Consider the following 12136-nt stretch of genomic DNA (forward strand, 5'->3'; position numbering starts at 1 on the left):
CTTCTCCTACATAAATTCTGTTTCCTCCCAGCAGCCTTCATTTTGGGGTGAGGAAGCTGATGCAAATATCCCTGCTCTACAGGAGGTTCAGCTTACCTGTGGGATATTCATATCTCAACTAAAGCCCCAGGAACCTATGGACAGTAACAGACACGACTGTCAAATTATAGCGAGGAAACTGAGGCAGAGAGAGTAGAGATAACCCTTTTTAGAGTGAGCTGCCCCTCAGGAGTCTGGGAGACTTTCTGGGCTCTCAGGACGATGTCCAGGGAGGTGACTGTCTCCCCGCTGTGGCTTTGGCCCTCTGTCAGTGACCTCTTCCTCATGTGTTTAGCACTCAGGAGCCAGGCCTTTGGGCTGACTCCACAATCTGAGAGCAGAGGTACTTCTTCCCCGGCCTCAGGGGACCTCTGGGCTAGGAACAAAGCCCAGAATTCCTGCCCAGGCCTATGCAGCTTCTCCTTGGGTTGTCCACTAGGACCCCCTTGGTGTAGCCAGATTTGGCCACAGTGAGAGGTGGAGCAATAATATCCAGGACAGGACAGGACAGGACAGGACAGAAGAGCCTGCTCAGGCTCCTTCAGCTGGGCACGTTCCAGCCCCCTCCTCTCTTTTCTAACCCTGCGTGTCACCAATGGCAGGTGTGCGAGCATATTCTTTTCATCTAGTGTCAGTGAGGCAGGCTCTGTACCCACTAAACATGCACTCATGCTGAGCTTCACCCAAGCCTGGCCGACAGCTTCTGAATATCCGGGCACATGCAGGTGACGAAAACATCAGGAAGCACAATGGGCCCAGACAGGTGGAGGGTGTGCGAAGCACTTGTGAGAGTGGGAAGCCATGCACATGTGGCTGCTGAGTGCCACAGTGAGGACCCTGAGCAGGCACTGAGGACAGATACTGCCAGATGCTGAGGGTGTCCCCTCTCCCAGGTTCTGGTGTGACATAGCCCTGTAAGAAGGGTCTGTAAGGGGCTCAAGGCACTGGAGTGGCCCCAGAGAACTGTCGGTGTCCTCCTTGTGCTGGCTAGTTTTATGTCAACGTGGCACAAACTAGACCCATTCGGGAAGAGGGGCCTCGGTCGAGAAGACGTGTTCACAGGATTGGGCTGTAGGCATCCGCAGTGCATTTTCTTAGTGATTGATGTGGGAGGACCTATCCTGTCATAGGCTTGTCACCACTGAACTGGTAGTCTTGGATGCTATTAGAAAGCAGGGTGTGGTGGTGCACGCCTTTAATCCCAGCACTCGGGAGGCAGAGGCAGGCAGGTTAGAAAGCAAGTTTCAGGACAGCCAAGGCTACCCAGAGAAACCTTGTCTTGAAAAACAGATAGATAGATAGATAGATAGATAGATAGATAGATAGATGGATGGATGGATGGATGGACGGATGGACGGATGGACGGACGGACAGACAGACAGACAGATAGATAGATAGCCAGACAGATAGATGGATAGATAGATGGAAGGATAGATAGATGGACAGACAGATGATGGCTGGCTGGCTCGATGGATGCGGGCGGGAGGGCGGGCGAGCGCGAGCGCGCGCGAGCGAGGGCGGCTGAGTCCATAGCAGGGCCAGTAAGCAGCTTACTGCTGGCTCTTCTTCTAGGCTCCTGCCTTGAGTTCCCTCCCTGACGTTCCTCCATGATGGACTGTGATTGGAACATGTCAGCTGAAATAAGCCCTTTCCTCCCCAACCTGCTTGTGGCCATGGTGGTGTTATTACAGCAGCCCTAAGACACTCGCCATTCTCCACTGCTCCTCCACGAACCCCGGGACAACCTCGCTCACCGCTGGATTGCGGGAGCACTTTGTGGGGTGGATAGGCTCAAGAGGAAGGGAGAAAGGGGAGGAGAGAAAGTAGAAGTGTGCCAGAGATGGCGGGAGTGACAGACAAGGGAGAGAGTGGGCAAGAGGGGAGGACTGGGGAGAGAGTGAAAGAGGAAGTAAGTGACTCAACCAGGGAGCAAATGAAACGTGCTTGTGGAGGAGTGAGGTGTGAACGGGTGAGGAAGTGCCTGAGTGAGTGAGTGAGTGAGTGAGTGAGTGAGTGAGTGAGTGAGTAAGGAATGCCACTGCAGGGGTGGAGGGAGTGAGTGTCTGGCCCACTCACTAGGCTCTTATTAACCCTAGGCTAATCCAGGAAGTTTCCACAGTGGGACGGTGTTTGAAGGGTTGTGGTCAGTGATGACAAAACCCTGACATGACCTTTGCTAATTCAAGAGATATTAACAGTAGCCTAAAGGCAGGTGGATGGGGCTGAGCTCTTACCTTCCCCCCCAACCCCTCCCACCATCTCTTCAGCCATCCACTCCTCACCCAGCAGGGACAGGCCTCTCTGCTGTTGAGAAGACAGGCCAGGCACTCCACAGCTTAGCATGCTGCAGGCACCTGGCTAGCAGCCTGGTGCGGTCCTGTGTGGACCTGGCCTACAGAAGGTGGGAGGTTGTGTAGGCTGCTGCGCCCTTGGGTGAGTTCCACTCTTCCTGCTAAAGGCCATGCTTTGTCACAGAGCTCCAGGGTCCAACAAGTCGCCTCAAGCACACATTTTCTAGCTTCACCTACCTGCCCCGCGCATTGCTTCCAGGAACCTCCAGAGACAGGCCCACGCCGGGCCCCTTCAGATCTGTCTCCAGCCTCCCTGACTGTGGGTTTCAGTTGTTTTCCAGATAGACAGCACATCAAAGAGGGGTTTCCCAGGTGGGGAGTTAGCTCAGTGGTAAAAAATAGAAATGTCTGTGTTTGGTCATGCACGCATGCACACACACACACACATGTGCTCATACATGCAAAAGTGGGGAATTCCAGCCTGGTTGGAAATCCCTATGGTGGCGTACAGGGGCCTATGTAGTCAGTAGCCGTGGTGTCACCAATTGGAACATTTTCTAGGATCTTTTGTCTTCCTTAGTTGTTCAAGAATGCATGCTTTTGTTATAAGTAAAATAAACTCCATCATGTTTCCTTCACTTAGCCCCTTTCCACCATGTGTAATTTTCCTGACCTTGTTATCATGAGGAGGACCCATAAAGGTTGGAGCGGCTCCAGAATCAACAGGATTCCCCTTCCTGGTCCCTGCCATCCCCACAGAGACTGTCAGGCCAGCCCGCATGGTCCACACAGGATTCCAGCGATTCTGTGTTTCTGGGGTGCTGGCCCTGGAGTGATGTCAGAGCCAAAGGCTGAAGGGAGGAGAGAGGCTAAGGCAGGTAGAAGCTGCTGGAGAGGGCATCTGGGGCCTGTGGAGGAAGGATAGAGGCCCCAGAGTGGGGCCAGATCAGTGCTTCAGAGAAAACAGGCCGTCCACCCCTCAGCGCTGCACTTGGTGTTTGGGTATGGGAATGCCAAGAGCAATGCAATCCCTTGAGGACTCACAGCTTGCTCCACCTGCCTGCCTTCACCAGTGCCACATTACGTCAGTCCTGGTCCCCATGTTCCAAGGGCTCACCTTCTTGTCTTTACGTTTGGCCCTCCAAGAGGAAAGAACATGGACTTGTGGGGCTAAAAATGTCTTATTTTAAGAAGGAACTAGAGCTGGGTGTGGTGACATACACCTTTAATTCCAGCACTTGGGAGGGAGAGGCAGGCAGATCGATGTGAGTTTGAAGCCAGCCTGTGTATAAAGCAAGTCCAGGACAGCCAAGGCTACACAGAGAAATCCCGTCTGGAAAAACCAAAACCAAAACAAAACAAAAAAGGAACCAGAGAGGCTGCAAAGATGGGTCAGTTCATAAAGTGTTTGCTGCACAGATGAGGACCAGAGTTTGGATCCCAACACCCACATAAAATCTGAGGCCCAGGCCTGGGAGTGGCAGCACATGCCTTTAATCCCTGTGTTTGGGAGACAGAAGCAGCAGGAGGTCTGTGAGTTCCAGGTCAGTCTACATAGCCAGGGCTACACAGAAAAACCCTGTCTCAAACAAAACTAAACAAAAGGCTGAGGCATAGCCAGGCATGCTGACATATGTGCGCCGTGCGCGCGAGTGTGTGTGTGGTTTTTCAAGTCAAGATTTCTTTTGTATTCCTGGCTGTCCTGGACTCACTTTGTAAACCAGGCTGGCCTTGAATTCACAGAGATCTGCCTGTGGCCTCTGCTTCTGCCTCCGCCTGGGATTAAAGGCATGCACAGGCAGATTGCTGTGAGTTCAAGGACAGCCTGATCTGCAAAGTGAGTCTAGGAGCCAAGGCTCCACAGAGAAACCCTGTCTCAAAAAACAACAACACCCCCCCCAAAAAAGGGAAAAAAGCTGAGGCATGAGGGCAAGCGTGGTGGCCTGCTCAGAATGCCTTTCTGCAAGCGACCACCTAATCTAGCCAAATTGGAGAGGTCTGAGTTCAGTGTGAGCCCTACCTCAGAAAACAAAGTGGAGCTCAATCAAGGAAGCTATCAGGAGTTAACTTTTGGTCTTCATATGTGTGGTCCTCACCCACACACTCTTGAGTGAGGGAGTATTTGCATACACACACACACACACACACACACACACACACACACACACACACACACACACACCAAAACCAGTCAAACAAACAAAACCCACTAGAGAGCCAGTCAGGAGCTGGTGGTACAAGCTTAAAATCCCACCCTTGGGAGGTGGAGACAAGAGAATCGAGAGACAGCAGGGCACCCTCTGTTACTTAGTAAGTTTAAGACCAGTCTGAGCTCCTGGAAATCTTGTCTCAAAGAAATAAAAAATTAAGCAACAATAGCGAAGAGAAGTTAGGATCAACTTCTATGTTTGTGTTTTTATTCTTAATACTTCTTGCAAGGAAGAACTAATGTTAACCTCGGATGTTGTTTATCTCAGTCTCTGTGCAGCTTCTGTGAAGTGTGTGCTTCAGGGGAGTCAGCTCCGAGGCCTGGCAAGCTCAGGCCCTTGCTCTCCAAGTATGCCGGGAATCTCTCTCTCTTTTAGTTTTTCCAGACAGGGTTTCTCTGTGTAGCCCTGGCTGTCCTGGACTCACTTTGTAGAGCAGGCTGGCCTTGAACTCACACTGATCCTCCTGCCTCTGTCTCCTGAGTGCTGGGATTAGAGGCTTTGCCACCACACCTGGCTCTGTTGGGAATCTCGTGTGTGTGTGTGTGTGTGTGTGTGTGTGTGTGTGTGTGTGTGTGTGTGTGTGTATGTGAGTATGTGTGTGTGTGAATGAGTGTGTGTGTGTGTGTGTGCACGCACACAAGTGTGGCCAGTCTCAGCAGTGAGTGACCCCGTGAGGTAGCTAACAAAAGCATAGCTATGACTCTGCCTAGACAAGGCTCTTACGGCAGAGCTGGGATTTAACTCAACATTGAAGAAGATGGGGCAGAGTGGGGCTTGCTCTTGACTTGCCCTTTCAGGAACCCCAGCCTACTTCCACTGTAATGTCAAGGCCAGAAATTGCAAGGCAAAGAAAGGCATGCCTGTAATGGAATTTTGGGGTTCTTTGTAAACTCAGCTTTGTTGTGTAAATATGTTTTTGTTTTAATCCTAAGTGTGGGATTTTAGTTTGGCCTTTAGTTTGTCCACAGCTGATAATTGCCTCCTTCAGGTTGTAGTCTTTGCCAGCCAGTAACGGCCTGCCCCAGGCACGGAGAGGGCGTGGTCTAGGTCTCTAAGGAAGATAAGTACAAGAGCCCAGAGAGAGGTGGCATCTGGTGGTGGCTTGAGGCCTGTAGCAGTTTGGAGAGACCAGAGACGACAATGTAGCTGACAGAGAGAAACATTTCAACTCAGAGGCTCGGAGGAGACTGCTTGCTGCATTTGCTGTTGACGGAGATTGGTATTGTCACATGTGAACCCAATTGACCCTAAGCAGCTGGAAGAAGTAAAGGGGTCTGCACCCCCTCTTCATTAACCTTCTTTCTCTCTTACCCAGTTTTAGGGTGCTGGTGGAAGAGAGGTAGAGACTTCAACACCCCAAATAAATAGAGTTTAAAAACAAGCATCAGCACATGCCAGATCCCCTTATCTGGTAGCAGCTATGCCAGTCTCTTCTTGGAGTGACCACTGGCACTTTCTAATATAAATGGTTGAGGGGGTCCTGGGGAGGCTGTATGGGGCTACTAGGATCTGGAGCAACTGGTCACCATGCCCCATGGCTCCCCTAGAAGACAATTGTATCTACTCAGAACCAGGTCCCAGTGGGCACCCTCACGGCTGGAGTCCTGTCCCCCATGGCTCTTTAGCTGTGTACAGCCCCTAGGTACCATGATGGTGACCTTGAATGCAGTTCATGTCCACCTCTGTGGAAGGCCCCAAGATGCACTGGGACAGCCACTGGACAATGCTGGAAAGCGTAGCCAATCAGGTCATACACCACGTGCTCTGCTGAGTACCCTGCTGATGGGTGCTGGGGGCCCTGCTGAGCAAGCTGCTGCTGAGGTGCTCTCCTGCCAGCCGTGTACTCCCTGAGTCCCTGGCAGGCTAGGGATATGCCCCCTAGCATACTGTCACTTTTTCCTCAGGGGAGCCTGGAGGTCCTGGGCATCCAAGGAACAGATGTTTACAGTGTCAGTGGTCTTAGGAAGGGAAAAACAGCAGCGTATTTTCCAGAAAGGCCTCTCTCGTACTTTGGACACCCAGATGGTGGCTCAAAGGACCAGGAATATGTGACTCGTGCTGGTTTTGAGGCTGAGCATCCTCCCTTAAGAAAGAGTGGGCTCAGCAGAATTCCTCAGGCAGTCTCTTGGGCGAGCACAGTAGGCCGAGCTCAGTTGTCTGCGACCCTGGAAGGTGCACAGGTTTGGGGAAGGTGTATGTGCTTCTAAGTGCTGTGGGTGAGTGCACCTCATCAGAGTCCTTTAAGTATGTAACGTCTGTCTTTGTGGACCATTTTTTCCACCCTGTGTGGATTCTGGACACTTCCTGCCGAGAGTGGTCTGTAGCTAGCACATAGATGATGGGGTCAGCCACGCTGTTGACTGTGGACAGGCACAGAAACACCACCGAGACTGTGTACAGTCTGCCTTCAAAGTCACACACAGCACCTTGGGAGAAAGAAAAGCTGGCCGCTTTGATGAGGAGCACCACGTGGTAGGGAGCGAAGCAGACCAGGAAGATGGTGACAACTGCGATGGCTGAGTGCTTCACCTTGGTTTTCTGTGCAGCACTCAGGCTCAGGCTCTGTTTGATGCTCCTGAAAACCTGGTGATTGGTGAACGCGAGGATGCCGAGAGGGACAGCAAAACCAAAGGTGAATCGGAGGTAGTGGTAGCTGGCTATCTTCGCATCCATCGCCAGGGGCTCAAAACAGGAGCTTTCCTCCACTTTCATCTCAAACACCGGATAGTTAACAAGTCCAACCAGAATAAACACACACGCGGAGACGCCGATGGCGGTCTTCTGGTGGCGGTGGCCTCGGCTCTCCAGTGCGTAGACCACTGCCAGGTAGCGGTCGCAGGAAACGCAGCACAGCAAAAGAATGCTGACGTAGATGTTGCAGAAGAAGATGTAAGCCGTCACTCTGCAGGCCTGCGGACCCAGGGCCCATCTGTGCTGGTTCTGGATGTAGATGATCCACAGTGGCAGCGTGCCGATGTAGAGCAGCTCACAGAGCGACAGGCAGAACAGGTAGACGGCCAGCACGTTTCTCTGCAGCGCCTGCAGCAGTGTCAACCACGCAGTCAGGCAGTTGGCCGGGAGGCCCAGCATGCACACTGCGCTGTATACCACCACCAGGAGCACTCTGCTCTCCTCATAGAGTGGGGGGTATGTCTCAGGACAGGTGGTGTTTCCTGTGGGACAGAAACGACAGGGCGAGTAGGTGTTTATGGGAAAGCCTCCCCCTACCCCTCCAGGGAACCCAGGGAGAGTTCCGATAACCAAGAAAAGGTAGGAAGCTGGATGGTGGTGGGGCAGAGAGAGGGCTCAGCAGGTAAAGCCTACTTGCTGCAAAGCCTGACCATGAGTTTGATCCCAGGATCCCACAGCAGAAGGAAAGAGCCAACTCCTGACAGGTACTCTCTGACTTTCCCATGTGCACTGTGGCAAATGCATCACACACACACACACACACACACACACACACACACACACACACAATTAATAAATACTTTTTGTTTTGTTTTTCGAGACAGGGTTTCTCTATGTAGCCTTGGCTGTCCTGGACTCGCATTGTAGACCAGGCTGGCCTCAAACTCACAGGCATCCACCTGCCTCTGCCTGCTGGGATTAAAGGCGTGAGCCACCACTGCCCAGTAATAAATAAAGGTTTTAAATAAGAGAGAAGCCTCACAGATGCCAGGCTAAATACATCAGTTCAAAAGACTCCAGATCGAGGACACCAGTGGGACCAGACACTTGTTGTGGCCGACATCAACCTTGATGCTGATGTGTGTGTGGGGGGGGGGTGTTAAGTTCTCCCCCATGCCCTCTTTCTCTGGCCACAGTGACCATCTGGTGAATCAGATTTTGGGGTCCCAGGTTAGTATCTGTTCCTTGGTCTCCCCCAGGACTCCAGGGCCTGTCGATTCCTTGACCTTTCTACACAGACATCCCAACTGTCCAGAAAAACAATGTGTCTCACAAGCTGGTGTGGCTCTGGGTGACCCAGCCAGTTTTCCCAGACTCTCTGGGACTCGGCTGCCCATGTCATCATCCTCAGCCTGGATGGGTTCCATCAGGAAGACTCGGGCCATGTGAGTGGGTGATGGGATGTCAGGCGAGAACCACGCTGCTCCCCAGGTGAGGGCTTTTTGTCAGGACGATGGCCTGTCCCCAGCCACAGAGCCTGATACCTTCTTATGCAACTGATAGATTTTTCCAGGCCTCTGTTTTTAAGATTCTGATGAAAACCATGGCACAAAATGTTCCATCCGAGTCATTACCCAGCATGCAGGTGACTGTCTCTCTAAGTACATCCTCTGCACTGAGCCCAACCACTACCAGTCTCCAGCTTCTTCTTCTGCAGACCAAAGCTCTTCTAGAAATGCTGACCCCCCAGCTTCCCTCCCTTCTATTCTCCCTGCCTCTGTAGTGGGACCTCACACAAATGGAGGCAACATCATCGCAGATTTATTCTACTGAGTGTAGTGTCCTCAAGGTTCATCCACATGGAAGGATGTGCCATAACGTCTCGTCTTTTTTTATTATTATTATTTATTTATTTTTATTTTATGTGCATTGATGTTTTGCCTGCATGTATGTCTGTGTGAGGGTGTCAGATCTTGGAGTTACAGACAGTTGTGAGCTGCTGTGTGGGTGATGGGAATTGAACCCAGGTCCTTTGGAAGAGCAGTCAGTGCTCTTAACCTGGAGCCATCTCTCCAGCACCCATATCTTGTCTATTTAAGACAGAATAGCATCCCATCAGGACACTGCATGCAGGGAGACATTCCACTGTGGACATACGCATACACTTTACTGTGTGTCGTGTGTGCACAGACACTAGGCTGCTCGACACCATTGGACTATTATGGACAATGCTTCTGTGAGCATTGGTGGACTCTGACTTCTGTCCCTGCTGTCTCTGTTTTGAGTACACCCAAAAGCGAGTTTGCTGGGTCACGTGGCCACTCTGTGTTTACTCTTGAGGATGCCTGTGCTACTTTCCACAGTGCCTGCTCTGCTTTGCAGCTCTTCCCACAGTACTCAGGGCTAGCCAGCTTCTGCCTGGCTTTTTTCTACCTTTTTGGCAGTTGGTGTGGGGTGCCACCCTCCCACAATCTGGGTACCCTTGCTCACCACTCAGAGGCAATGCTGTTAGCACATCTAGCTAGAGAAGGTGAAACTGAGGTTTCTGAAGTGGTGAGCTGCCTTGGAGCCCATTAGCGTCAGCGTCGCAGGAAGTGTACATCCAGAGTGCCTTGGAGCCCATTAGCGTCAGCGTCGCAGGAAGTGTACATCCAGAGTGCCTTGGAGCCCATTAGCGTCAGCGTCGCAGGAAGTGTACATCCAGAGTGCTAAATGTCTCCTCACTTCTGTGCCTGGTTTTCTCAAGCACTCATCAAAACAATTATGCAGTGAGTATGTCTTGAGTATGTGTGAAGCCAGCAGGCAGTGAGGGGTAAGCCATAGGCAGCTACAGGCCTTTAGACCTCTCCTTACCTGGGCGGCTATCTTCCCATTGGGAAAGCACCCTCAGGCGGGCATGGGAGCCTGTCCCCACTACCTGGTGCAGACAAGCCCTGTCCTTCTGTCCTGTCCCCATTTTACCACCCGATCCCTGTTCAGGCATTCCACCTCTGTCCCCCACCCCACCCCACCTATACACTATGAAGTTTTACTGAACACTGCAAGAAACATGATCTGGGACCAACCTGGGGCCTGGCCTTTCCCAACACCACATTATCCAGCCACAGATTTCCTGGTGTGGCTCTGTCCCTTGTCATGTGCTCAGGCCCATAAGCCTTTGGGTCTTCACTGAGGACCCTAGGTTCTGCCGCACACACTATCTGAGGATGAGTGTAGTCCTCACAGCCCCACAGCCCTTCAGGTTACCTGGGAAGCTCCTTCTTGGAGCCTCTGAGGTGAAAAGAAGAGTGAGAAGTGGCACCAGGGAAAGCCATGGGAAACTCCTGGCCAACTGGTTTTGGGACCTCCTGACAGCCCTCTTGGGATACCAGTGGCTTATGACTCACCGCTTGTCACTTTCACAGGAAGTGTACATCCGGAATGCTAAATGTCTCCTCACTTCTGTGCCTGGTTTTCTCAAGCACTCGTCAAAACAATTATGAAGTGAGTATGTCTTGAGTTCGATTGATTGATTGATTGATTGATTGATTGATTGATTGATTAAGATAGTCTCTGGGCCAGGAGGGTTTCAGATGCACCAATTAACATGTGCCACTTACTAGACATGGTTTTAGGTAACAGTGGGAATTGAACCCATGACTTCGTGCTCAAGAAGAGCTCTAATCAGCTGAGCCACATCCCCAGTCCATTGTATCTCGAGTTCTTGATAGAGCATCTCTGAGTCAGTTTTTATTTTAGGAATCTACATGTTAATTTTTAAGCGATGAGACAAAGTTTACCATATAGGGATTCTTGTGGGCCCTCCTGAATGTCTAAGTTGAATGAGACTCTCACCTGGTGCATTGGTGGGTTCCGATCTCATGGTGGCTCCAATATGGGCTGTGTGAACACCCTGTGAAGGTGGCACTGACAGCTTAAAATGACCTGGAGAAAGAACAAGTTGAAATGGATTTAGGTGAAAATGCAAATAATAATAATAATAATAATAATAATAATAATAATAATAATAATAATTATTATTATTATTATTATTATTATTATTATTATTATTATTATTATTATTATAAAAATAAATGAAAACCCAACAACAACAACAAAAACCCAATAAAAATAAACCAACCAGCCAGCCAGCCAGCCAGGCAAGTGTGGAGTGTCGTGTTGCATGCCTGCAATCCCAGCACTTTAGATTAAATCACACGGGTTGACTCATTCAACAAAGATCCTACAGCTTCCCCCAGTCAGTAAGAGGTAACCCGGTTGAGAGAACCAGGCACCAGGGGAGCCAAAGAGCTTCAGAGAATCCCCGTGGGTACCATAGTTAAAGCGGTTGCTTGTCACTTAAAGTTGGCAAAGCTGCCGGGGCAGGAGCTGCCACAGAAGAAAAGCTCCCAAGGCCAAAAAATGCAAAATAAGCCCGAGGAACAGGTTCTTGTCTTTGTCGTTGTTTGTTTTGTTTTGTTTTGTTTTTCTGCCTAGCAAGTTGGCAAAAGCCGCCAAGGGAGCGTGTTGGAGACTGAAGACATGGTACCCTGAAGCTACATGACAGTACAGTTAGTGGATACAAATATCTCAGAGCTCAATTCTCCAGACAGCTTCCAACAATGTTAAGAACGTTAAACTTTCAGCTTGCTAAAATTCCTCCTAAAATTTTTTTTCTGATTAAGCAATGACCTAAAAAGTTAAGTGTGTGTGACCCAAAAGCTATATATTAGTACATCAGCAATGGGAAAGGGGACAAGAAACCTCTGAGGAAGGTGCCATCGGCACATAGAGCTGTGGACTGCAGAACCCGGAGGATCCCTCCCCTCTGTGGTGATGGGAGGCTTCATGTCACCTAGGTGAAGAGGTCAGTGAGTCCTCAGTGTTGGAGGACCCTCAGTCACAGTCCCCAAAGCCCAAGGGGCAACTCAGGCCTGTCAGGACCCATGTGTTACCCAGGCCTGCAGACGAAGGGCAGGCACTGGG

The 12136-nt window shown here is 50.7% G+C and overlaps 1 protein-coding gene across 1 annotated transcript; it reads right to left on the bottom strand.

Annotated features, from left to right (window-relative positions):
* Positions 1-5774: 5774 nt before the first annotated feature.
* On the bottom strand, positions 5775-11090 carry Gpr132 (G protein-coupled receptor 132). Its single transcript, XM_051152351.1, has 2 exons — positions 11006-11090; positions 5775-7713 (listed from the first exon to the last, which is right to left on the bottom strand). Exons 1-2 carry the CDS (start codon positions 11031-11033, stop codon positions 6641-6643), a joined length of 1101 nt encoding a protein of 366 aa, XP_051008308.1. The 5' UTR covers positions 11034-11090; the 3' UTR covers positions 5775-6640.
* Between the last annotated feature and the right edge of the window lie 1046 nt (positions 11091-12136).

The sequence above is a fragment of the Acomys russatus genome, chromosome 1 (genome assembly GCF_903995435.1).
Source record: "Acomys russatus chromosome 1, mAcoRus1.1, whole genome shotgun sequence".
Taxonomy (NCBI): domain Eukaryota; kingdom Metazoa; phylum Chordata; class Mammalia; order Rodentia; family Muridae; genus Acomys; species Acomys russatus.

Bases quoted from the DNA above. Each gene is read 5' to 3' on its own strand.
- Gpr132 (XM_051152351.1), bottom strand. From the start codon at position 11,033: ATGAGATCGGAACCCACCAATGCACCAG. The intron at 7,714-11,005 runs GTGAGAGTCTCA...TCTGTCCCACAG, and splicing joins GGAACCCACCAATGCACCAG to GAAACACCACCTGTCCTGAG.